We start from the raw sequence: 25,438 nt of genomic DNA, 5'->3' as shown, positions 1-25,438 counted from the left end.
TCAGAAAATCGCATCCCGGGAAGGCTGGGCTGCGTCAGAACGGCTGGGGGCACTGGGATCCGGGCTATGCCCAGCCCCTAGGCTGCACGGAAAAGGCCTCTCTGGTTAAGGCAGCCTTGCTGGATGTCTGCGGGCCTGGGGGACACCTGCCGCTGTCGGGTCATCCCACAATTCCTCGGGCTTTTACCTTTTTACAGCCCATAGCCAGAGCATGAGGTTGAAAATACAGCTGGTCCCTGAACAGCATGGGGGTTGGGTGAGCTGACCCCCACCTCCACCATCAGAAATCCACATATAATGTTTGACTCCCCAAAAATGTAACAGCTAACACCCCTACTGTTGACTAGAAGCCTCATAGGTAGCACCAACGATTAACGCATACTTTGTGTTTGTATTATACCTTATCTTCTTACAATAAGTAAGCAAGAGAAAAGAGAATATTAAGAAACTCATGAGGCAGGGGTGCCTGGGTGGTTCAGTGGGTTAAAGCCTCTGCCTTCGACTCAGGTCATGATCCCAGGGTCCTGGGATCAAGCCCCACATCGGGCTCTCTGCTCAGCAGGGAGCCTGCTTCCCTTCCTCTCTGTCTGCCTGTCTCTCCGCCTACTTGTGATCTCTGTCTGTCAAATAAATAAATAAAATCTTAAAAAAAAAAAAAAGAAAAGAAAAGAAAAGAAAGAAAGAAACACATAAGGCACATAAGGCAGAGAAAATACATTTACAGTCCTGGACCATATGGAGGAAAAGCCGAGTGAAAGCCGCACCCCAACCCCCAGCACAGTTGAGGGGCAGGCTGGCAGCTGTCCAGGGTCCTGGAGCCCCCCCCCACCCCCCGTCCACCTCCAGGGGGCCAGGAGTTAACCCTTTATGTTAACCTTTAATGGTGATGCCCAAGGAGGACAGCCGGGGAAGCTGAGGACAGCCCCTGTTTACCACCCTGGTGACAAGTCTTACCTTACCGTGTCCTTGGGTCGGCAGTCTTGGTGCGACTCCTCCCCCTCCCTCCCCTGCCTCATTTTTCAACCCTCCCTGCAGGAAAGTTTCGAACCACCCACTTCGTCTGTGACATAACCAAATTACAGACCTGGGCAAAGAGCATGGCCATCCTAGGGGGCTGGAAGCTCTAAGGGCTCTGGCCCAGCTGTCTTTTAGGACAAGTAGGTACCAACAAGACTGAGGCCACAAGCTGGTGATTGCCCGATCTGGTGGACTTCAGAACCACATGGTCTGGGAACTCGTCTTGGCCAGTGAGGGGGTCTTTCATGGGCAGGACTCTGTACCCTTACCCTCACAAACCAGCACCGAGCTGGGACATCAGACCCCAGCCAGGATGAGTGGTCCCCCTGTGCCTGGCCAAGAGAGGTGGGCAGGGTAGGGGCTTCGGAAGTGTTTCTGGGCAAAATCAATTATATGAAGAGTTGCAGGAAGGTGGAAATCCTAGGTCACAGGTAGAAGAAGTGCTTAAGGAATAAGGCTCAGCTGAAGCCTTAAGTCTGGTTTGTAATCTTTCCTTTGGATTCAAAGCAAGCTCAGAAGACGGTCTACGGACGGAGGTTTCCAGTTCAGGTAAAGGGCTGACCATGGGCCCCTAGAGAGAACTTAGGACGCCAAGTCCTGCTCGACCATAGTCCACTGGCTAATAACCTCCCCCTGACCTTTACCCTGCCACGTGGCACGTTTTGATCTGTTTACAATCCGAATCCCCACCCCCGCTACTTAATGCTGATGGAATTCCAATCTAACCCTGAAACCTCTAAGTTCCTAACTGGTCATAAATTCCTCATCCTAAACCCCAATAAAACAAGCAGAAAATGCTCCCTCTTCCTCGGAAGCTAAGAAAGCAAAGAAAGGCAGCTGCCGCACTGGGTCAGGAAATGGTCCTTGCAAACGTTATTGTTTAAAAAGCCCAAAAGGGGCGCCTGGGTGGCTCAGTGGGTTAAAGCCTCTGCCTTCGGCTCAGGTCATGATCTCAGGGTCCTGGGATTGAGCCCCGCATCGGGCTCTCTGCTCAGCGGGGAGCCTGCTTCCTCCTCTCTCCTCTCCGTCTACTTGTGATCTCTGTCTGTCAAAAAAAAAAAAAAAAAAAAAGCATAAAATATATACAACATAAAACATGCCACTTTAACTACTTCTAAGACACGATTCAGTGACATTAGTGCCGTTAGCACTGTTGTGCAAACATCACATACCGAGTTCCAGAACTTTGTCGTCACCCCCGACAGAAACTTTATACCCATTAATCAATAACACCCCGTTCTCCGTTCTCCCCTCCCCCACCTGGTAGTCTCTTCTACTTTCTGTGCCCCTCAGTTGGCCTGCTCTAGATATTTCTAGATATACCTGAAGTGGGGCCGCCGTGTTTCCAAGGTCCATCCGTGTTGCGGCGCGTCACAACGCCAGCCCTCCCGACGGCTGGAGCCGTTTCCAGCGTGTGTCTCTGTGTCACACGGTCACCGCTGTCATACGGTTACCGCAGCACTTCCTCACAACCCTCTTGTTCTGTGCAGTTGATTGTTCCCGCTTTCACGGCAGATTCCCGCGCCACACTTCCCCTCGGTCGGTCTCGCTAAAAGGTGTGTCGGCTTTGGTGGTTCTTTTTCTAGTTCCTTCAAGTGTTACCGTTCGGTTACTGACTTCAAATCTTCCGTCTTCTGTAATATAGGCATCGGCTGCTAGAAATTCTGCTGTTAGCCCTGCTTCCGCTGTTTCCCGAAACTTACAGCACGTTGTTGCGTTTTTGTTTCCACTTGTGTCAAGTTATTCTCCGACCTCCTTCGTGATTTCTTCTTTGACCCCCGGGTTATTATGCTCCTTCATTTCCACGTTCTTCTGAGTAGCCCGTGTTCCTTCCACCTTTTCCTTCTGCTGCTGCTGCTTTTTTTTGTATTTGACAGAGAGAGAGAGTGAGATAGTGCGCGGGGGTGGGGAGAGGGGGAAGCAGGCTCCCCGCTGAGCAGGGAGCCCGACGCGGGGCTCGATCCCAGGACCCTGGGATCACGACCGGAGCCGAAGGCAGACGCTTAACGGCTGAGCCACCCAGGCGCCCTTGCCTTCTGCTTCTATCCCACCTGACTGGAAAAGATACTCGCGTGTTTCATTCTTTACCATTTATTAGGACTTGTTTCGTGGCCTCACAGATGGCGTGTCCTGGGGAATGTCCCACGTGCCCTTGAGAAGCTGTGCCGGGCTGCCGTGGCGAAGGCCTCCGCTTCTGTGCGCCGGGTCTGACCGGGTGCGGTTTCAGTCCTCTGTCCCGAGCCATCGTCCACCCAGACTCCCCCAGCCATTGTTCAAGTCTCGTAGTCAAGTCTCCGACTCCCTTTAAAAAGATGTCAGGTTTTGCTTTAGGGATGGAGGTTTACAACTGTTATTTTTTTCTTGATGAATGGAAATTTTTATCGGGGCATACTGACTTTGTCTCTTGTTAGCTTTTTGACTTAAAATCAATGTTGTCAGATAATAGAGCTGCCCCGGCTGTTTACTGTTCTGGTGGAATATCTTTTCCCATCCTTTGATTTTCAACCTTTTTTCAGATTTCTCTCAAAGGGAGTCTCTTTGGGGGCACCTGGGTGGCTCAGTGGGTTTAAAGCCTCTGCCTCCAGCTCAGGTCATGATCCCAGGGTCCTGAGATCAAGCCCCGCATCGGGCTCTCTGCTCAATGGGGAGCCTGCTTCCTCCTCTCTCTCTCTGCCTACTTGTGATCTGTCAGATAAATAAATAAAATCTTAAAAAAACCAAAAAACATAAACACTGAGAATTCTCTCTAAAAAAAAAAAAAGCATCTGCCTTTGGTCCAGGGCTGGAGCCCCACGTCAGGCTTCCTACTCATCGGAAGCCTGCGTCTCCCTCTCCTCGATGCTTGAGCTCTTTCTCTTAAACAAACAAACAAACAAGTAAGTAAATAAATAGTATCTTAAGAAAAAACTCCCCCAAACCAAAGCGAGTCTGTTTGAATACAGCATATTGGTAGAATATGTTTTTTTAATCCATTTGCCAAACTCAGCCTTTTATGTGGAACCTTTAACCCATTTATATTTAATTACTGACGACTTCCTTCTTCCATTAGCTACTTGTTTTCCGCATGTCCTATATATTTTCTGTTCAATTTTTCCATTCCTGCTTTTTATGGATTTAGCTGATTATTTTATAGTGCACCCTTTTGATTCCCTTCCACCCTTTTGTATGTATTTCTAAAAAAAGATTTTATCGGTTACCTTTGGGATTGCAATTAACATCTTAAACTTAGAGCAACCTAGTTTGGTAATTCAAGTTTATTCAGTAGTATACACTCAGCTCTTGTGAATTCCCAGCCCCACTTTCTTTATGTATCCTGTTCCCATTAACAGATTTACAGTTTCATAAATTTGCTTTTTATATTACATAGAAAAAAGGAGCTATGCACCTAAAGTGAAATGATACAGGCTTTTTAAGTGATCTATTACTTACCTCTCTTGAGCTCTTTACTTTCCCTATGGCTTTCAGTTACTGTCTAGTGTTCTCTCATTCAGCCTGAAGGGTTTGCGTGTAGGATTTCTTGTAGGCAGGTCTACTGATAACAAAACCTTAACTTCTTTTATCTGGGAATGTCCTCATTCTCCTTCACCCTGAAGAGATAGTGGGTCCCTTTGAGTTTTTTTTGCTTGAAGTCCATTGACCGTCTTCATGTGTAGATGTAGTCTTTCATCAGAACTGGGAAGTTTTCAGCCATCTTTACTTCAAATAATCTCTCTGCTCCTTTCTCTCTTCTTCTGGGTCTCTCGGTATCGGATGCTGTTCATTTGTTGATGTCACCCAGCTCCTGGAGGGGACTGTTCATTTTTCCTCATTCTTTTTCCTTTGTGCTCTTCAGGGAGAGTAATGACGCCAGCCTTATCTTCAAGTTCACTGATTCTTTCTTCTGCCTGTGCAAATCTGCCATTGAACCACTCTGGTGAGTTCTTTTCATTTTTCCTTTTCATTTTTTCTGGTGAGTTTTTTCATTTCAATTATTGTACTGTCCAGAGGATTTTTTTTTAAAAGATTTTATTTATTCATTAGAGAGCCAGGGAGAGCACACAAGCAGGGGGAGAGGCAGAGGGAAAGAGAGAAGCAGACTCTCCACTGCGCTGGGAGCCTGATATGGGGCATGATCCCAGGACCTGGAGATCATGACCTCAGCTGAAGGCAGACCCTCAACCATCTGAGCGCCCCCAGGTGCCTCATAGCTCCAGAATTTCTATGTGGTTCCTTTTCATAACTTCTCAATATTACGTTTCCTATTTGTTCTTACATCATAGAGTTCCTTTGGGGTTTTGTTTTGTTTTTTGTTTTAGCTGTCTGTGGTTTCCTTTAGCTCACCAAGCATATTTAAGGCAGTCAACTTAATGTCTTTGACTAGTAACTTCGATGCACGAACTTCATCAGGGAAGTCTGCCAAGTTCTTTTTTCCTACGTGGCAGCACAGTCTTCCTATTTCTCTGTGCGTTTTATAACGTGCTGGGAACTGGATACTGAGGATGACAATGTGCTAATTCTGGAAACCAGATTCTCCCCCTCCTCCAGGCTCACTTCTGTTGTCTGAGAGCTGCATCTTCCGTTTCTATACTGACTTTTCCAAACTACGTCATGCCATGTCTTTCTTGTTCGGGGACTGAAGCTTCTGTCCTGCGGCCCTGGTGGTCAGTGCGCGGACTGGCAGCGATCTCCTTCATCGCTAACGTCCCATGGCTGTTTGTCATCAAGTACTCCCCTGGCTGTTGTGTGTTGGGTGCGGGGTGTTCCAAAGTCCCCAGATGGTTCATTCCGATCCTTTTCTCCCCACAGTCAAATGGTCTCCATGGAGAGACTGACCCCTGAGCTGCTGCTTCTATAATTTTCTCTTGCAAATGTTTTTTTTAAAAATTATTTTAAGAATATTTTATTTGAGAGAGAGTGAGAGAGCTCTGGTGAGTTGGTGGTGGGGAGGGGCAGAGGCAGAGGGAGAAGCAGGCTCCCCGCTGAGCAGGGAGCCCTAGGCGGGGCTCGATCCCAGGACTCTGGGATCATGACCTGAGCTCAGACGTTTAACCTACTGAACCACCTGCATGCCCCACAAATGCTATTTTTAAAGACACCCAGGCTTCTGGGCTTGTTGCTAAGCCCTGTGAAAGTACCTCCAACCTCGAATCCCAAGGGTGCTGGGGGACTGAACCAGCTCAGTGCCCAGCTTAATAACCCCAGGCTGAGCATCTGCTCTGTGGAAGTTAGGCCTGCACGTTTCCTTAAGTCAATGGGAAGAAGGGTGGCTGGCTCTTCGCACTTGTCCCACATATGACGAACCGGTAACCACGCAAGATCTCCTGTTTGCACATAGAACGCGAGAGTCTGTATCTTGTTTATACGAGCGCAGGAAGTGAAAGAACCAAATCGCAACTCCCAAGCTATAGTAGAAACCAGATTTTAATATAAGATTCAAGTCTAGCATTTGCTATTTACAACAAATAAATATTGCCCCTCCCCAACTGGTAAACTTTTTTTGTTTTGTTTTTGCCTTTTATACAAATATTCAACACCCCTCCCCGTTCCCCCGATTCTCCTCTCCCACTAACCCCCGTCTCGTGTGGTCTCGTGAAGCCCAGGGCGCAGCGGTGGGTGGCACTCGCAGTGTCGTGAGAGTCAATGACAACGGGCCTCGGCAGAGACTGTCCCCGCGCACCGGGTGAAGAGTGTGATCTGTGGAAAGGCTCCCCGCCCTCCTCTCCTGGGGGAGGGCTGGGCCGGGGGTGGGTGAGACTCCCTCGCTCTGTTGGCCCCGACGGTGGTATCTTTGGTGCAGCCTGGGAAAGGCTAGCATGGTGGAAAAAGGGCCCGGGACCCGAGAAGGGCACGGGCCAGTGCCCGTGGGCATGAGGAGAGAAGTGCAGTGGTCAGACCCAGTGGATGAGTGGGTGCCCTGGGGTGCCCCTGGGCACAGGTGGCAGTGACCCACACCTGAGCAGGTGCAGGGGAAGTGCACAGAGGGCGGAGCCCAGCGGCAGGCGGAGCGCCATGGCCGTCGGCAGTGCTCCTTGGCAAAAGTCAGCTAGTCTTCTGGTTCCAGAGAGCTGAAGGCACCTAAGGCAGCGAGTGGTCCACGGGAGGCCAGGTCAGCCCAGCAAACAGCAGGCGTCAATCCCGGCAGCAGGGGAGGTTCAGGGTGAACCTGGAGTCTGGGGGTGGCCTGAGCTGGCAGGTCAGGCAGAAGGCGCCCGCCTGGCCTTGGCCACTGGAGTCTCTAAGTGCCTAGTCACCCAGCTGGCCAGCGCCCGACAGAGTGGTCCCGTGGCTGGCCAGTGCCGGGGACTGCCTAGAAGATGCCCTTGGCAATCCTGAGTCCCTTCTGCTTCATGCGAGGCAGAGTCGAGCTGGTGCCGTGCCTGACCTTTGCCCCCTTTGTGAAGGTCCGTTTCTTGAGGACAAAGTCATAGTTGGCCGTTGAGTTCATGGCATAGAACACATTGGCGTTGTCAGGGATCTTCAGCTCTGGTGGGAGAAGGGCGGGGAGAGGGTCACAGATGCTTCCAAGGGCCCCACAGAACAGCCACCACTTGAGGGCCCCCCAGAGCAGGCCTGAGCCAAAGAGCTGAGACGCCCCCAATCCAACATCAGGAGTACCGATGAGCCCTCTAAATGACACCTGCCGAGGAGACCGATGGGCACTCAGGAAAGCCAACCACTCCTGTTTGAAAAGGGACTCTGACTCCCCAAGTCCCCACCTCCGTCTGGAGTGGGCAAAGGGCCGTCCGTCCCGCCGCCCTGCTGCCTTCGCTGACCGTGACCTCGAGCCGAAAGATTTCTAGAATCCAGAACACCTCCCCTAAGTCTCGCCCTACTCAGGACCAAGGTTGGGGCCCAGCAAAGGGCAGGTCCTGCCCCAGGTCTTCCGGGCGAGGGTCCGGGAGAATCCGCACCCCCGGGCAGCTGCTCCTCTCCTCCCTGCTGTGGCCAGGAGCCCGCTACCACGCAGCTTCTTGCTCCTGCCTCCCCTTCCCTACCCTGCCCTGCGCCTCAGGCTTCCTGTCCTGAAGATGGAGGCTAACCCTGCCCTGTTCTACCAAAATGGTGCGAGAAAGTGAGAGAGGAGTCTGGAAACAACTTTTGGGGGTGCTGGGGGTCACCGTGAATCGTCTGGGCTAATGGCTGGCAGCTCATGGCAAAGAACAGAGCCCCACGTCCCTAGAGGTCTGTATGGATCAGCCCCTGGCTCGTTATCTCCCCCGTGGGGATGAGGAAACCACAGGCGACGTGACGGCTGTGCCCCAGCTCCCTGAGACCCGCCGTCGGCCTCCTAGTCTCTGCTGGCCCTGGTTCTGCCGCTTTCCCAGCTTTCACCCACCGAGCGGGGCCCCTCAGAACCTGTGCTTAGTGTCTGCTGTGGTCTGAATGTGTCCCCCCAAATTGGGGTGGGAATCCACACACCCAGATGATGGGGCCTTTGGGTTGTGAAAGGTTTTGGGACTGGAGCATCAGGAATGGGACGGACGCCTTATAAAAGGGGACCCTCGCCCCTTCTGCCACGTGAGGGCACCAGGAGAAGGTGGCCGTCTGCCCCGTGGACGAGGCCCTCGCCAGAGCCCCAGAACACTGCGCTGGGATCCACGCGTCTCCGTCCACCCGCCGCCCCGGCCGCCGCGGCCTGTCACAGCAGCCCTAGCAGACACGGACAATGTCACGTGTGCGTGGATTTTAACGTATTGAGGCTCAGGTGCACAGCGGGCACGACTCCTAATGAAGCACTCGTGCCCCATCTCAGCCAGGGCGCTCCTGTGAGCGGCCCCTGGGCGCGCGGCCGGGCTGCCCGGCCCCGGAGGAAGAGCCCTTTCCCTTCGCCGCGGGGTGCCAGGCGCTTGGAGCTCGGCCTCCTGCAGCCTGTCCACATCCAGCCAAGGGCACGCACGTGCCAGGGGCTGGTGAGGGCGCCTGCGCGAGGCTGCCCAACCCCCAGCGTGGCTGCGCGGGTTCTGGGAACGCGGGCCCTGGGGCTGGGGTGCGGGCCTGCTCCCAGGGCCCACGCGGCGGGACCCGGACTTACTGCGATCGTCGGAGATAACCTGTACCAGCTCGTAGTCGTCCGGCTCGTCCTCGTCCAGGTTGTGTTTGTCCATGGCCTTGCGGATGACCGCCGGAGCCTTATCTTGGCTGGTTACCTGGGTCGGGGAAGGAGCAGACCATCAGGGTGCAGGGCCTGGAGAAGCCCCCCGCAGGGGGTAGCCCCGGGAACCCCTGGAGATGCCTCACACTGCAGACAAAGGCTCAGCTTCGGGCTGGGTGCCAGGTCCCCGGGGACCCCTCCCTCTCGTCCTGCCCCGGGAGGCCTCTGTGCAGGGATGGGGCGCTCTTCCCAATTGTTTCTGCCCCCCTCATTCTCGTACAAGCCTGCCGCCTTCTTCCCATGCCACCTCGGAAACCTGCCCGCCCCTGGGGGCTGCTCCCCTCGAGCCTGTCCCCGCAGGACAAGGGGAACAATGAACCCAGGGCAGAGACAGCGTCGAGGCCCAGCCCTGGAGGGAAGAGAGGAGCCCAGGGGTCGCTTCTGTGCCAGGTCTGCGTTGGCTGGAGGCTCAGGGGTGGTCAGCGTGGTCTGACCCTTCCTGCCTCGACCCGGAGGCCACAGTGCAGACGGGCCTTAGACATGGGGTCATGCGGGTGCCCGTTAATGACAGTCAAGCTCAGCACAGGACAGGTGTGTCACGGAGCACCTGACCCGGTGTGAGCGGATCGGGGTGGGGGGTCTTTGGGGAGTGCATGTGACTTCTCTGCAGCCTGAGCTCTGGAACATGAGTCCCCCCGCCGCCTCCACTCCCCACACACAGTGTCTGGAGACAAAGCCCCTTGGCTTGGTCTCAAGCCCTGAAGGACCTCCGTGGTCTAGCCACCTCCATGGCCACCAGCCTGCCATGGTCCCTGCATCCCCACTGGCCTCCCTGCACCTCCTGGCCCTAGCCCACCCCCATAGAGAAGCCCCAAGTCCCCGTGGCCTGCCCTCCGCTCCAACCAGCTTCTGTCTCCCTCCAAGATCCAGACGCAAGCTCTGAGCCCTTGACCTCAGGCCTCCTGCGCTCCTTCCAACCCCTGGGTCATCCCGCTCCCCACAAGGCGCCTCCCCCCGTGAAGCTCTCCTGGGCACTCGCCCTCCAGGGAAGCTTCTCGACGGCCCCTCCCAGCCCTGCGGCCGCTCGGCCGGGACACGGCGGGCACCCACCAAGATGCTCTTGTACATGTTGCCGTTGTCCACGTCCAGGCTGACGCGGATGATGCAGCAGTCGCCCACCTGCTGGTTGTAGAGCGGCAGCGAGGAGCTGCAGCCGCACACCCCGGACATGGAGCGCTTGTGGGTGCGCGTGGCGGCCACGGGCGTGGTGGAGGCCGAGGAGGAGGACGTGCTGCTGGAGGCCGAGCTGATGCCGGAGGTCTCCGGGGACGACTGGGAGGTCGACTCCCAGAACTGTGGGGACGGCACGATCAGCAGGGGCGCCCTGGCCAGTGCCCAGCACTGCGGGGACCCCAAGAGCTCCATGTAGGAGCTGGGGCTTCCTGGCCACTTGTAGGGGGCTGAGGAGTGGGGACCTGGACCCCGGGAGAGGGGGTGTGGCGGTCACCTTTTTTTCCTGACCGTCGGGGGACTCCGGGACAAAGCTCATGTTGATCTCCTCCACGTCGGAGCTGGACGAGCCGGCCGAGTGGACACTGAGGGCGTCGGCAATGTCCCCGCTGCTGAGGTAGGGGCCGCACCTGAGCTGGTCGCAGGACTTGGAGTGGGAGCTCCCGCTGGTACTGAGCTCCCCGCTGGGGGCCTGGCGGCTGCGTGGAAGAATCAATTCATCTGGGGGGCCTCCCCCGGGGCCACATCCCGCCCCTGCCCCCTCCACTCCACAGTGCAGCCTCTGTGCCAAGCGCTTGGTCAGTCATCAGGCCCATGTCCGTCCCTGCTCTGGGACTGAGGGGTCAGGGTCACCCTACTATGCAGAAGCACGCTCAGCCCGAGGCTGCGCGGAGCGGGGAGGGAGCCCGTCCTGCCAGCCCCGGGTGCTCACTCGCTCCAGCGCTTGACGATGGCTGTGTTCTTCTTGGCCTTGAGGGTGTTGCTGGCGGACTCGGAGGGGGGCTCCAGCTCACACGACAGGTTGTAGCTATGGGACAGAGGCACGGCTGTGAGGCTACGGGGAGGCACACCCAGGTCTCCCTCCTAGAACCTGCCTGGCAGGGGGCGGTCTGGACGCCCAGTCGGTCCAGCGCCGACCACGATCCCACACCACAGCCCGCCCAGTGCGCCCGATTCCTGCGCAGACGCACCTCTCCGTCTCGCTGAGCCGCTCCATGGCCCGGAACCAGGCCCGGAAGTGCTCCTCAGGCACGATGCTGTAACTGTTACACGCTGACTGGAGCAGCTTGATCTGGGCGATCACTTCGAATTCCTGGGGCCAGAGGGCAGGGCAGGAGGGCGTTGGCATGGATAGGGCTCTGGACACGGCCCCGGGCGCCGCCCCCCCCCCCCGCCCAGGCCCATCCTGTTCTCAGAGCTGGGTCCAAGCAGCCCTCCCAAGGAGTCATCCCTGATTCCGGCCTCCCGCACCTGCCCTCCGGTGGGACAGGCCCCCCAGCCTCTGCGTATCGCACCCGCCCCAGGAACACGAGAGGAAGCGGGGTGCGGCCCAGCGTTCTACCCGTGGGTCTCGAGTCCACACCCCCGCCGACACGTAGGGGCTGCAGAGGCTCACCTTCCTCCTCTTCTCGAAGTTGATCAGTCTCCCCTGAAAAGCCAACAGCCAGCGACCCTCAGAAAGTGTCCCCTTGCCCAGGACTGCCCCTCAGCCCCTCTCAGGCTGCACTCCCAGCTGCACCACCAGGGGGCAGGTGGGTGCACACACCCCAGCTCTGGGCGGGTCCTGGGATCTGGGGGTGGCTGGGTGGGGGTGGGGGACGGGCAGAGCCTTAAGGAACTTCTTGCCCAACCCTCTGAGGACAGGAGAGACTGAGGCCTGGGGCAAGACGGCCCAGCCTGGCCGCCCCAGTGCCTGACCTTGGATGGCCAGCCCCTCTCTGTCTGTGGCCACTGCCTGAGGACAGACTGGGAGCCTCCTGCAGCTCTAGGCCCCACCAGCTGGGCACCTAGCTCTCCACTCATGGGGGAGCTGGGCACGGGGGTGGCTGGGGGCTCTCAGATGAGGTGTGCCGAGCACTGAGAGCTCAGGGCTCAGTGAGGGGTGCCTTCCTCCAGGGCTCCAGGACCCCCGCCCCACTCCCACCCCGGCCGGGCCCGCAGGGCTCACTCACATACAGATAGTCCTTCATCGCGGTGTCCAGCATCACCAGGTCTGTGAGGAACGTGCCCAGGTAGGGAACGGTGCCCTGGATGACACCCTGCGGCCGGGAGGCAGGGCTGATGAGCCGGGACTAGGGCCCCCCTCGGCCACAGCCCCCACCCCGGCCTCCCACTCAGAGCAGCCTGGGGACCTTCAGCCATCTCCCCCAGACTCCTTCCTAGTAGCCACGGGCCCCCAGCTCCCCTAGTCACCTCCTGGGCCCAGGGTTTGGCAAGTCACCGAGGTTCTGGTGACCCTCGTCACCCCTAAACCCGTCCCAAGCCCGGCTCTCCCAGGCCCTTGCTCTGGTGGCCGTCAACAGCACCGTCAAGACAGCAGCGGGTCAGGGCTTGGCCCTCACAGGGCCCAGAGGGGGTCTGGTCTAGCCGGCAGGTCGCCGCACGGCAGCAGCATGGTGTGGGGAGGGCAGTGGGGGTGGCCCTTTCTCTCCTCACGGGGAGGCCAGCCCCTGTGGCTCCCAGCCTCGCGCACACTCACCGTCTCCTTCGGCCGCTTCTGCGCTCTCTTGGGGTTCATCTCCAGGGTGGCAAACTTGGAGGTCCCCTCCTGCCAGGGTTGAGGACAGGGTCAGCGAGACCTTCCTCTCCTCCCCAGCTTCCCCTCCAACAGACCTGACCTTGGGCCTTGGTCACTGGTACCAACGTGGTGCCGCAACGTGGGACCGCAGCCCACCCTCCCCGAGCCCGGTTCCTCGTCTGGGAAGCGCGGACGAGCAGACACCCGCTGTCTGGGGTCTCCCAGGACTCTGCATCCCACACCTGTTCCTGTCGCTCTTCTCCCTCACCTGCCCCGGGGTGAAGCCCTGCACAAAACTCATGCCCATTTCTTTTCTCCTTGCGCCTCACTGCCTCCCCATGAGTCAAGAGACCAGAGGGACCCCAGGCTCTTCACACCTCCATTTTCTGAGAGCAGAGACTCGCCCGAGGTCTCAGAGGGACTCGGAGGACAGTGGGCTCCTCCTTCCCAGCTGGAGACCTACTCCTGCTAACTGGTCTTCTGGCAAACTGGAGGCCCTGTGGGGGGAGCCTAGCAAGACTCCCTGGGATCCATCTGTGGTGTCCGGCCCGGGGCAAAGTCAGGAGCCCCCCACCGTACCCAGGGCTGCGTCCTGGGTCTGCTCATTTGGACCCAAGGCGGGCAGCCCCTTTGCGATGTGGGCTCTGGCCTCCCCTGTGGCATCCTGGCACTAGGCAGGCAGGGAGCCCTCCCCTGAGCTGTGGCAGGAGCCCCCAACCCCTGGCCCCATCCAGCCACCTGCCTGGAGGAAGCAGGACACCTGCTAATCCTGCCAGCTCACCTATCCCTTCTGGAACGTCCCCTGACTGCACCCCCACCATCCCATTACCAGGGTCTCCTGTTCCCCAAACTGCCCCCCCCACTGGCCAGGGACCAAAAAGATCCCACTCTGCAGAGTCCAGACAAGACAGGACTGGAATCTTTCAAAGAACTGCTCGCTGAGCCCCTCCCTCCTCTGAGACCCCCCTCCTCCGCCCAGGGTTCACCTTGATGAGCAGCTCTCTGCTCAGCGAGTAGTTGTTCTCATCGGAGAAGATCTCCGACAGCTTCTGGAAGATTCGGAAGCTTTCCCTGCGGGAAAGGAGGACAGCCTTGGAACCGGCAGGGGGTGGTACTAATCCATTTTATTTCAGAGCCCAAGGCCCTGAACTGCCCGGGTGGGTGGTTTCCACACAGGGTCCCGCTCTGCGGCCCCGGGGAAGAGAGCCGTGTGGGGGGGCCTCTGTTCCAACCCGTTTGGATTTTAAGAGGACAGAGTGGTGTGGCTGCCGAGTAAACCCAGGAAAATCTCCAGTGTGGCCCAATCTCGTAGCTGCCAGATAAGGAAACTGAGTCCCGAAGCAGAACTGCTTGCCTAAGGCCAACAGACAATCGGAGGCCCTGCCAGCTGACCCAGGATTCGCTGACCCCTGGCAGGTCCCAGGTCCCCCCTGGGGCTCCTGCTGAGAGGCACGCCCACCTGGAAACTTCTTCCCACGTCTTCTTCAGCCGGTGGATGGAGTTGCTCTGCAGGGCGGACAGGATGGCGTAGAGGGACGAGAAGTTCTTGAGGACGCGGCACTCCTGGGGGAGGAAAAGCAGGGCTGAGTCGTAGCTGTGGTCCCCTTGGCTGGGAGCTCCCGACCTGGGGGAGATGGATGCCGGTGGAGCCCAGGGAGGCAGCACTCCCAGGAGGGGGATCGCAGCACAGCCCACAGGAGGGAGTCATGGGGCAGTGAGTACCCGGGCATCGGGATACGCTGGTCAAGGCCGGCGCGCCCTGGAGGAAGGAAGGGCCCGGGATGCCACATCACCTCCCTGAGGGCAGATCAAGTGAGACAGGGGCTCCCAGAGCCCCTCGGAAGCGTACCCTGGCCACCTCGATCCAGTGCTCCACCACCCGGGCCCTGCCCCGGGCCGTCACACTCCGGTCCGCCAGGCAGGTGGTGATGACGCAGTTGGCCACGCTGTTGAACTGGGTGACGGTGGCACGGACGGTGGGAGCCAGGTGCTCCTTGCCTTTCTTGTCTCGCTGGGACCAGATGGAGCCCAGGCAGTGGTAGGGCACCACCTTCTTGAACAGCTCCTGGGGAGCAGGGGGTGTGTCACGCAGCTCGGCCAAACCCCGGCTCAGGATCCCTGCTCCCCTCGCCCCAGGCAGAGCCCCTGGTCAGGGCTGAGCTCGGGAGCGGACGATGTGGGGCAGGATGTGGCTGGAGCCTTGCAGGCGCGCGTGCGCGTGTGTGTGTGTGTGTGTGTGTGTGCACTTTGCTCTCTGCCTACCACAGGCACCCAGCACAAGTGGCCCCGGATGACACGCTGGAGGAGAGTCCAGCATTTTCGGCAGCCCGCCCTCACCGACTCCAAGCACCAGAAGGGGCCTCACAGCTGCACAGCAGGGAGCACTTCCGGCTCCCCCATCATGCCTTGGGTCCGCCCCCCCACCCCACCCCCGACCCCATCCAGGTGCATGCCCGCTGTGGGTGTCATACCTTAGGGCTCTGGTTTCTGCCAGAAACTCTAGTACATAGCAGGTGCCTAATAAGTGCCTAATAAGTGCTCCTGGCAGATCGGGGGGTTGACCCAGGGAGCAGGCAGCCCCTCAGGGAGCTCTGCTTCCCCACCAAATAGGCCAGGCCCACCCAGCCTTCCACCGTTCCCCCTCATGTAATCCACAGTCCCCGCAGGCTGGGGTGGGAGGGTCCCATCTCTATGTCCCCAGTCTGCGGATCTCACAGTGAGTCCTGCTGGAACTGGGAGCTAGAGCGGGACACCAGCTAGGGACCGGGGAATGGCAGGGCATGGACCCAAGGCCAGAGGAAGGGGTGCCCCTGCCCTGTCCCACCACTGAGAGGCACTCACTGCATCCATTAGGGTAAACTGCTCTGCCACCAGGTCGGGAGGGAAGGCCAAGAGGTGAGGCTTCTCATTCAGCCCATTTTCTGCAGCAACAGCTGAAGGCCAGGGAGGCTCGGGCGATGGAGCTGCCTCTGGCTCTAGAGTTTGAGACAGAGATGGCTCGGGTTCTGGAGCAGGAGCCGGAGCTGCGTCTGGTTCTGGAGCAGGAGCCGGAGCTGCGTCTGGTTCTGGAGCAGGAGCCGGAGCTACGTCTGCTTCTAGAGCTGGAGCCGGAGCTGCATCTGGTTCTAGAGTGGGAGCTGGAGCTACATCTGGCTCTGGAGTGGGAGCTGGAGCCGGAGCCGGAGCCACGTCTGGTTCTAGAGCAGGAGCCGGAGCTGCGTCTGGCTCTGGAGTTCGTGCTGGAGCCGCGTCTGGCTCCGGAGTAGGCAGGAGAGTTGGTGCTAAAGCTGGCTCTAGTTCTGGAGCTGTTTCTGGAACTGGCGCTGGCGCTAGAGCAGGGTACAGAGCTACAGGAGGAGAGAAGTTTCCATGTCCCTTTGCAGACACAGAGCTCAGCCTGGGGCCTCCCAGAGAAGCCGCACCCAGGAAGGAAGCCTCAGCGGGACGGCTCCCGGAGTGCAGTGCACCCGCTGGGTGCTCTGAGCCCAGCCTTGCTCCTGGTCCCACACCAGCCTGTGGGACTCGTCCCTGTGGGGCCCAGCACCGACCCATCCCCACACAGCCCCAGGCACCCAGCCCCGGCCTTCTCACCCTCAGGCTCGGCCTGCGCGGGCTCTGCGCGCTCCAGCTGGGCCAGCAGAAGGTGGGCACGGCGCTCCAGGTCAGAGCCGGGCATGTTGAGCTGCACGTAGGCCACCAGCTGCTTGAGGCAGGGAAAGTCTGGAGGCTGACAGAAGTCCTCCGAGTACTGGTCCAGCCAGGTGCCCAGAATGGAGGAGATGGCACTGGAGGTAGGCGGGCAGGCAGTAGCGTCAGTGGCCTGGCCCTTCCTTCCGCACAGTCCCCTGGGGCACCCCCGGGGATGCGCCATCCAGAGTCCGGGCCCACCCCGCCCACCCCCACCGGCCATCCAGGCAGGGGCAGGTCTGGCCAGCAGGTGCGGGTCTCCACGGGAGGGAGACTATTTCTGGTGTGAGCACCCCTGCCTTCCCCGGGGGGCCTGACCCACTCCTGTCTGTCTGGGGTCCCTCCTGCTGCACCGTAAACCCCAGGAAGGTGGGGAGGGGGCGCGGCGTCTGCTCTGTCCCAGCCCTGGGGCACACGGTAGGCGCTGCAGCAGTCTGTGGGGGAGGAGGGAACGGGCGATGTCCCTCTGCCCAGCCCGCCTGGGCTCTCGTGGCCCTGCAACTCCCAGCGCCTGCTCCGATGCCTGCCGGACCCCCTTCCGGCGCGTGGGGTCTCCTCTTCCCACTGATACTATTCTCGGGAACCGCAGGAGGGTGGCTGGCCTGGGGCACCGAGGTGCGAGGCCACCGTGTGAGCCGGTGGCCCCGGGATCTCAGCAGAGCAGACAGGGCTGGGGCGGGCAGTGGTGGGGACACACGGCCTCAGGGCCCAACCCTGGCCTCCAGCCCCCAGCCTCCCCTCTGTACCCCAGGCCCCGGGAGCCCAGCCACAGCGGTCTGGCTCCTGTCCTTCTGCAGGAGAGGCCCCCACAGCGCAGCGCTCCAGTAGTAGTCACAGACGTGGGGGCCAGGGTTCTGCCCCCACCAAAGCCCCAGATGTCCCCCACTTGGGAGACAGGGGACCCTCCCATCAGACCCAAAGTCCACTCACTTTTTTAATTGGTCCTGGGGGCCGCCGTCCTCGTCAGAGTAAGGGAGAATACATCCGTATCTAGAGGAGGCCGTGAGGGCGTCACGTCTACCGTACCTGCTATGACGTCTAGGGTTACCGGCTGACCCCCCGACTACAGCGGAAGCCCAGGAGGGAAGGGAGGCCGGTCTGCCCCGCTCACGGAACTATGCAAGATGTCCAGCAGGGGCCTGGCGTCCAAGCGGGGAAGGGCTGCGGCCGAGACACCCTGCCCGGACTGGGGTGGGGAGCCGGCGGGGCGGGGCGGGGGGCCGCTCACCGTTTGAACAGAAGGTCCAGGACCTGCTGGGTGGTGGTGAAGGCCCGGTAGGTGCATAGGAAGATGGTGACGTAGGAGAGGTCGCTGCCTTGGAAGGCGGGCACCAGGTGTTCCACCAGCTTCTCCAGCGTGCCTGCCTTCACCGTCCGCACCTTGCAGGTCTCATACAGGCTCAGGGCGGACTCGTTTTCACACTGGGGTGGGGCGGGACAAAGGAGGGGTGTGGTCAGCGGCAGTGCCCGGGGCGGCCAGGAGGGTGGGGGGCCCGAGCTCAGATGACATCCCAAGGGCGCAAGCTGAGAAACAAGCTCGGCTTTAAAAGCAGAATCTGAGGGGCGCCCTGGGGGGCTCAGGTCACGATCCCAAGGTCCTGGGATCGAGCCTCACATCGGGCTCCTGGCTCGGTGGGAACCCTGCTTCTCCCTCTCCTACTCCCCCTGCTTGTGTTCCCTCTCTCCGTGAAATAAATAAAACCTTAAAACAAACAAACAAACAAAGAGAATTTGATATGGGGATTAACAAAACATGCAGACCCAACCCTTCCGGGTCAGTCTGTTGGCTGGAGGAGGAAAAGCACTAACCCCGTGAGCTCTGGCAAAACATGCCCATTCTTGAGATGAGAAGACAGAAGCGCCTTTTGGGGAGGGAATCCGTGCAGCCCGGGCCCATGGCACTGAAGAGCTGAATCACCCTGACAACTGGCCTCCCTTCCGGAATGGTATGTGGCCGAGTCAGGCCCTCGAAGCCGGAGGGGTCACGTGGCCGTGCTGGGGGCCACAGCGAACCGTAGAGGAGCTCAAGCCTCCCTGCCTTGGGGGGAAACTGGCCCTTCCCGGTGTGGACGTGGAAGGCGGGGCTGCTACTGGGACAGCCTGGGCGGGAGTTTGCCTGGGCGGGAGTTAAAACCAGACCAACTGGGGCACAAATACAAAATCACCTGGGGCCCAATGTCAAGGGGAAGCAGTAAAAAGGTATCTTTTTAGATGTTCATGCAGGTGTGAATGAACTTTTCTTTGTAGAGAGAGAGTCTGCACGTGCACAGGAGGGGCGGAGGGAGCGCGCCGGCGCACCTCAAGCAGGCTCCACGCACCATGCACCATGCGAGGCCGATGCGGGGTTTGATCTCACGACCCTGAGATCGTGACCTGAGCCGAAATCAAGAGTTGGACGCTCAGCGCCTCGGCCTCCCGGGTGTCCCGTGCAGAGTGACCCTGCTCCTGCCCAAGCCCAGAGCTGGGCAGCGGGGAGGGCGTGGAGGCCCAGGCTCCTTTGGGAGCGGGACTGTGGGTTCTTGGGGGTAGGAGCCCTGCGGCCGCACTCACCCCAAGCCAGCGCTGGCCTTTGTTGGCCCCGGGCTGCGCCTGCACCTTCCGTAGGGAGATGGAGAAGATGAGGCCGTTGAGCAGCTCCTCACCGATCTCCTGCGTGCAGCTCTGGAGAGACGGGGTGGGGCCGTCAGGGGTTGCCCCCGTGAGCCTTCCAGTCCCCGCCAAGGCACGGTGTCCACACACTACGCCCCCGCCCCACCCCGGCCTGGCCCCTGGCAGGGATGAAGTGGGCTGGCAGCTCCAGGCCGGTGACTCCCAGGAGTCACTTTGGGGCGGGAGAACGCAGCCCCCAGCCCGCCCCTTCCCACGCCCTCAGCCGCCAGCCCTCCAGGCCCTGGAAACCCCCAGCAACATGCTCATGGCCAGGGTCACCCCCTCTACCCCCAAGAGGGCTGCTGCCTTCTATCCATGTAACAGATGAGGACGTGGACACTGGGAGAGGGGCGACCTGTCCAAAGACGCATCGCCGTGGGTGGATGACAGACCAGGACCCCCAAGGCCCTCCTCCCTGCTCCCCAGCTGACTCAGCTGGCATGGGCAGCTCCCCCCGGCCCAGCCCTGGAGTCAGCATCACGCGTCAGGGGCAGGCGTAGGGCATCCCCGATGGCCACATCCAAGGCCACTTCCTTCCCTTTCTGCTCATTCATGCCCTTGTGCCTTCTTGGGCAACAGAGGAGATCCTGGTTCCCCGTCCGGCGTCATGTGCGTGGGGACAGCGGGCAAACAGTGACGGTGCAGTGGCTGGGCAGATGACTGGGGTTTCACTGGGCCCTAAACCACGGGACTTTGCCTGGGACAGGAAGTAAAGACCCTTGTTTTAGGCGTCAGTGACCCCTTCCACTGGGCAGGCTGGCCTCGGGCCGTCATCTCCAAGCCCCGCTGCCTGTCTGGCCCCCCACGGCGGGGAGGGGGGCGCTGCATTAGGGAGGGAGGCCTCTGAGGGTTGAGGGAGGAGCTGGGACGTGCCAGCCGGCACAGGGCCCTCGACCGCACGGTCCATACCAGCAGCTGGGACCGCGCATCACTGCCCTAGCCCAAGGTGGGTGTGCAGCTTACAGGAGACCCAGGCAAAGGTGCTGACTCAGCCCACCCACACAGCCTTCCTTGAAGCCCGCCGCCTTGGCAGGGCCCCTGCTGCACCTCTGGGGTCGGCGACGGGGTACTGGGGCCTCTCGCCTCCTGTCGCCCCTGTGCGCCGCAGGAGGCCAGCTCCCCTCAGGAAGGCCACTTCCTCTGACCTGTGGCCGCCCTCCCATGCTGGGCACTGGACCAACGGGGAAGCCGCTGCCATCACATTCTCTCTGGAGAGAGAGCCAGCCTGTCTGTGGAGAGTTAGCAGGGGACCGGCAGAGGTGCCCCAAGTGCCACCTCCCACACCCACACCCCTCTGATGATCCAGCCCCTCCACTAGATAGGGGAGCCTCTTCCTGAGCAGAAAAGCTGAGACAGATGCTCACGTTCCCTCCCCTGTCTGGAAGAGCCCTCAGAGGACGCAGGCTGCAGAGACCAGCTGTCTCCCTGCTGGACGGGGGGCCATCACCCTGGCATGTCCTCAGGGGTCTGAGCCCACTTCCCACGGAGGCCGAGCCGGGGCTGGAAGGGCCTGGACTTCTCCATGGTTATTTTAGTCACGTGTGGCTCAGCTGGGAGGAACACCCGGCTTGTGGGCAGTGAGCTGGGGGGCCCCATGTAGGACCGGTGGGCCCGCCAGAGGGCCCTGCCCCTGAACTCCACAGGGCACCTGGCTCCTAGTGGGGCTCCACCCAGGCTTCTGGGTGCTGCGGGCAGGCAGTGGCCATCCCCTGGCAAGTCCAGAGAGCAGCACCCCCCACCCCCGCAGTGAGCCCTGGGCCTCGCCGGCAGAGCAGCTGGCCTGCGCAGTATGTGGTCCCCGAGCCCCTCCCCCGTCCTCACCCCCAGGGGCCCCCTTCTGCCGGCTGGTGGGGGGGGGCGGGGCGGGATGCCGGGAGTCATCGCCCTGTCACACAGATGGGGCGCTGCTCTGGCTCCTTTGGGCAGCCGCAGCCACGGCAGGAAGAAAGCAGACCCCCAGAGCCGGGTGCAGGAGCCCGTGACCACCTCCTGCACAGAGGGGCAGGCTCTGAAGCAAAGGGCCCCGGGCCCGGCCAGGAAGTGGCAGAGCAAGGCATTTGTGTCCTACCCCTCCCGGCTTCCAGGGACTGAGAGGGAAAGCAGCCAGCACCAGGCATCGGTCCCCCCAAGGGCCCCCCCGCGGCAGGATGGACAGAGCCCTGTGCCTGTAGGCGACCCTGGGCCACCTTGCAGGCAGAGGGCAGCGCCCGCAGGCCCACGTGGGGGGTGCTCTGGCAGGGCAGGGGGGGCGGCTCCTGGGGAAGGATGGGCGTGGCTGACCGGACAGATGGTTTCGGGGAGGCCTCTTCAGGGCAGGAGGGTGCTCGGCTGACTTCTAGGGGAACAGAACGCCACAGGGATGGCTGTGTCCTTGGGGAGCCAATGTCCCCAGGTTCCTGGGATCCAGTTAGCAGCTGGGCCTTGCACATGCTGCCTGGCCTTCCACGGCTTGGGTCAAGGGGAGTGTGGGTGGGGCAGTGCCCCCAGATCCTGGTAAGCAGACGCCGACAGAACAGGCACCCAAGTGCCCCGCACCCCACTGTCCCTCTGAGTGCAGCCCAGAGCCCCAGGGACAAGAAGAAGGAGAAACTACTTGGGTGTCACCCGATCAGCCTTCTCAGGGTGACAGGCCAGCAGCATGCCTGTCCCCAAGTGACTGCAGGCCAGGCCCCATCCCACCCACATTTTGGGACAGACCCGAGGGGCCCTGCTGGCTCTTCCCCAGCCCTGCCAACTCTCCCGGGAGGCGGCTCGTGCCTGTGTGCAGGGAGATGGCAGCGTCACTCTCATCCCCCCTCTGCTCCCCTGGGTGTGGATTTCCTTACGGTGATGGCCGTAAGGGGCCTCCAAACCCCCCAGGTGCCTCCTCGGCAGACCGGCTCCTCCTACAGAGACCCCGTCCAGGGCTGAGACACCCAGAGAAGAAATTGGCTCAAGCCTGCACCACGGGGTCCCCCCGTCTCTTCAGGCCACGTGCAGAGACCTGGTCCCACGTGGGCGGGGCCGGGGTGGCTCTGACCACAGTGGCTTGTGCCTGTATGAGATGAGGTCCTTCATGTACCCTGCTGAGCTGCCACCCAGGGCCACAGAGTCACAGATGCCACCCCAGGCCCTCTCCTGGACACTGGTCGGCACCCTGCAGCCCCAGGCACATGAGGACCCTCCGTGGGGCCCACCAGACCCCAGGACACCGTCTTTCATGAAGGGCTCTGACTCCCAGCTTTGCCGAGCCTCTCTGCCCCGGCCTCAGTGAGCTCATCCGGGAAATGGGTACAAGAGCAGCAGCTCTCTACAGGGCGACAGCGGGTCCAGAGACAGTGCACAGCACCTGGCATGTGACGCACCCTGGAAACAGGAACAGAGGATACTGGGCACCGCCTGCGGACCAGAGCCCCACAGAGCTGCTGACAGACACTGAGCGGGGAAACCCTGAGGGCCCCCCGTGGGAGCCTCCAGGACAGCCGCTACAGACAGGGTAGGAGTCCTAAACTGCCCAAGCCAGCCCTGCAGCTTTCTGACTTGGCCTTTTGCTCACGTGCAGGAGTGGCGACGAGAGATGGACAGAGGGCCTGGTCAGCCCCCTGGGATCCCAGGCTCCCGGACCACTCAGACAAGGCATCCTGCAAACACTCGTGGAATGGACACCAAGGCCGCCGGCCGCGGGGCTGGGCTGAGGAGAGAACCCAGGACTTCTCAAGTCCAAGTTCTGGTTCATTTCTTGGACCATAAACTCCAACAAGTTGGGGTGAAGGAAAAGCCTCCTGGTGTGTAGCAGGGCCCTACCCCTACCCTCTGGCGAGTGTCCTATTCCCTGAGTCCGAGGACATGGACAGGACCGAGTGGGGACCCCAGGTCAGCCCTGGGTGGGGCCGAGCCACACTCCTGGCCCCACGCACTGCATCCCATAGGGCAGCCTGGGCTTCGGACTGTATAGGGGCTGGCTGGCCAGGGCAACCCGGGAGCTCAGTGACCCCAGACACTGGAGTTTGGTGACCAGCCTCATGAGCCCCCAAGAGGCTGTCCCCAAGGACCCCCCTGTCACCAGCCTGAACCCAGTTACTCATCAGCATGTACAGAGAAGGGAGGACGCCTCAAGTCCGGGGGGGAGGGGGAGGGGCTTCCACGCTGGCCGTGCCCACTGCCTGTGCTCTTGTCCATCCAAGGCCGGCTCCTGGCTGTCAGGCTAGCAGGCCACCCCATGTCAGGCCTTTGAGGGAGTGCAGCTGGTGACAGCTGAGGAGGAGGGGGGCCTGGGTCCAAAGGGGGTGTGGGGCCGGGCCAGCTGAACGTCCAGCCCCAAGAGCCACAACCAAGCGTCCACCACCAACCAGAGTCCGAGGTCTGTGGATGCTTCCTGGGGGCCAGGCTTTTTACACACTTGTCACATCTACTTGATGGGTGAGGGAGGAGTCGGGTGGGGAACTCAGTCAGGTCAGGAGCCAGGAAGCGGCAGCCAGGGCCCGGATTTTAACCGTGGCCCATGAACCTTGTCCCATCTAGGCCTGGCTGCTGCCGTGCTCCGCTGTGGCTGCTGCACTCAGGCTCAGAGCAGAGGCCAGGGGTGGCAGGACCTTCCTCAGGTGACCCTGCTGCTTGGCAATGGAGGGGCCCAGCTGCCTTGTACCCGGCACCCTTCCACGGAGTGGCTGTTGCTGGGGTTCCAGCTGCGGGCCTTGAGGTTCAACTATGGGAACCGGGCCTGAGACGCACCACGCCAACTCTGCCCCAAACCCCAGAGCATGGACACTGCCCTGGCACCTTGTCAGAAAACACAATCATGGCAGCTGCCACCTGTCTGGCTTGGACACTGTGCCAGGCAGGCACTGTGGGACCACTTGTCAGGCTGCCAGGCTCCCTTGGTCCTCACCTGAATCCTAGGGGAGGAACTGGTCTCAGGCCCATTTTACAGATGAGGACAAGTGAGGCTCCGGGAGTGGGAGCAGGTCCAGGGCTGCAAGCCCAGCTGGCCTTCCCCTGCAGCTCCCTCTCCTCTCCAACTTCTGACCAGTGTGTGCAAACCTGGCCCTTGCTTCTGAGGACACTAGGGCTCCAGGTGTGTCCGACCCTTCCCCGTTCCCCAGAGTGCAGAGGCAACACCCACACCCTGGAGCTCCCCACTTGCTCCTGCCCTGCTCACCATCCATCTTCTAGCCAGCCTCTTTCCACGCCCAGCTGCAGGCCGGCCCGGAGGGCTGCGGGACTGGGTCCACTCAAAGTTCTGCCCCTCCTGCACTAGGCTGCAGGTTTTGGCTCCCCACTCTCAGAATGGGAGCGGGGAGAGCCGCGTCGCCAGAGCTGCAAGTCTGGGAGCACCGCGTTTCTGAGCCCAGGAGGCCGGGAGACCGAGCCCGGGGCAGGGTGGCCACAGTGCAGGGCCGTGTCCTGGGAGCCATCTGGGCAGCTGGCCAGCAGCCCCTAAGAGCCCGTCCTCGACTCCTGGGCACTGTGTCCTGAAATCGCCCCCACCCCACCACCACCCGGCTTGCTCAGAGGCTGCCCAGGGCCGGTGCGTAATTACTCCAACTCCTTCTACCAGCCCCGAAGACAGGGCCTGGAAACACAAGTCCGGCTTCCGAGTAGAGGATCGAACCGAGCCCAGCTTGTGAGCAGTCACCCAAGGCTGAGTCCCACTGTCCCCGCTGCTTTCGGGACCCAGCCGGGCATGCTTCAATGCCACCCACCTACAGGAGGAAGGAGGGCCCAGTGCCAGCCAGCCTGGCCCCCCTTCCTCTTCTCCTGGGACCCCTGAGGAGTTGAGCAAAAGGGGAACCCCAGGGTCCGTGGGGGCCCAGCTGGTAGCAGTCAGTCCCCTCCAAGGCCCTGCAGTCTGGAGTGAGCTAAGAAGCCCTCCTCACAGATTCCAGTCTGCAGACAAAGACCCCCCACAAGGCTGCACCTCTAAGGCCTCCAGGGTCAAAGGCAAATGAGCCCTGGGGCTTAAACTTCAGAGCAGAGCTGCACAGAGTGTGATCAAGAGCCCAGCCAGGAAGGAGGCAGGAGGCTGGGGGTGGTGGTGGGCGGCGGCCTCTCCTAGTTACTTTTCCTGAAGAACAGAGAAGCCCTCCGTGTTCCCTGCCAGCCAGACCATGCTCAGGCCTTGCGGTTTGCAGGGTCACACGACGGGGGCCAGACTCCCGTCTCTGCCATTTTCACTAGCTCAGTAAGTCTGTGCCATCTAGCTCTAGTGCCTCAGGTGATTCGTCTGTTAAATGGGCAATCCTGACAGCAAAGAGACAAAAATTCATGCAAAATACTTAGCACGGAGC

General features: G+C 60.4%; 1 protein-coding gene across 11 annotated transcripts in view; it reads right to left on the bottom strand.

The window, feature by feature from the left end:
• Positions 1-6,399: 6,399 nt before the first annotated feature.
• The window catches only part of RALGDS (ral guanine nucleotide dissociation stimulator), a 43,133-nt gene continuing 24,094 nt past the window's right edge, over positions 6,400-25,438 (bottom strand). For 3 of the 11 annotated variants that reach the window (XM_059143407.1, XM_059143404.1, XM_059143400.1), the window contains exons 2-18: positions 19,074-19,184; positions 17,752-17,945; positions 17,454-17,552; positions 16,428-16,621; positions 15,678-16,183; positions 14,686-14,901; positions 14,296-14,399; positions 13,823-13,907; positions 12,798-12,866; positions 12,271-12,357; positions 11,661-11,747; positions 11,290-11,411; positions 11,031-11,126; positions 10,596-10,797; positions 10,199-10,441; positions 9,029-9,143; positions 6,400-7,479 (exon numbers count right to left, since the gene is read on the bottom strand). In XM_059143407.1, coding sequence (XP_058999390.1) covers positions 7,304-7,479; positions 9,029-9,143; positions 10,199-10,441; positions 10,596-10,797; positions 11,031-11,126; positions 11,290-11,411; positions 11,661-11,747; positions 12,271-12,357; positions 12,798-12,866; positions 13,823-13,907; positions 14,296-14,399; positions 14,686-14,901; positions 15,678-16,183; positions 16,428-16,621; positions 17,454-17,552; positions 17,752-17,945; positions 19,074-19,184 — 2,706 coding nt within the window. In that variant the 3' untranslated portion in view covers positions 6,400-7,303. The remainder of the gene's footprint in view (positions 7,480-9,028; positions 9,144-10,198; positions 10,442-10,595; positions 10,798-11,030; positions 11,127-11,289; positions 11,412-11,660; positions 11,748-12,270; positions 12,358-12,797; positions 12,867-13,822; positions 13,908-14,295; positions 14,400-14,685; positions 14,902-15,677; positions 16,184-16,427; positions 16,622-17,453; positions 17,553-17,751; positions 17,946-19,073; positions 19,185-25,438) is intronic. The other 8 variants (XM_059143408.1, XM_059143406.1, XM_059143401.1 and 5 more) reach the window with 7 other exon arrangements.

The sequence above is a fragment of the Mustela lutreola genome, chromosome 12 (genome assembly GCF_030435805.1).
Source record: "Mustela lutreola isolate mMusLut2 chromosome 12, mMusLut2.pri, whole genome shotgun sequence".
Taxonomy (NCBI): domain Eukaryota; kingdom Metazoa; phylum Chordata; class Mammalia; order Carnivora; family Mustelidae; genus Mustela; species Mustela lutreola.
Note: the sequence above shows the minus strand (reverse complement) of the source record. Positions and strands in the feature narration are given on the sequence as shown.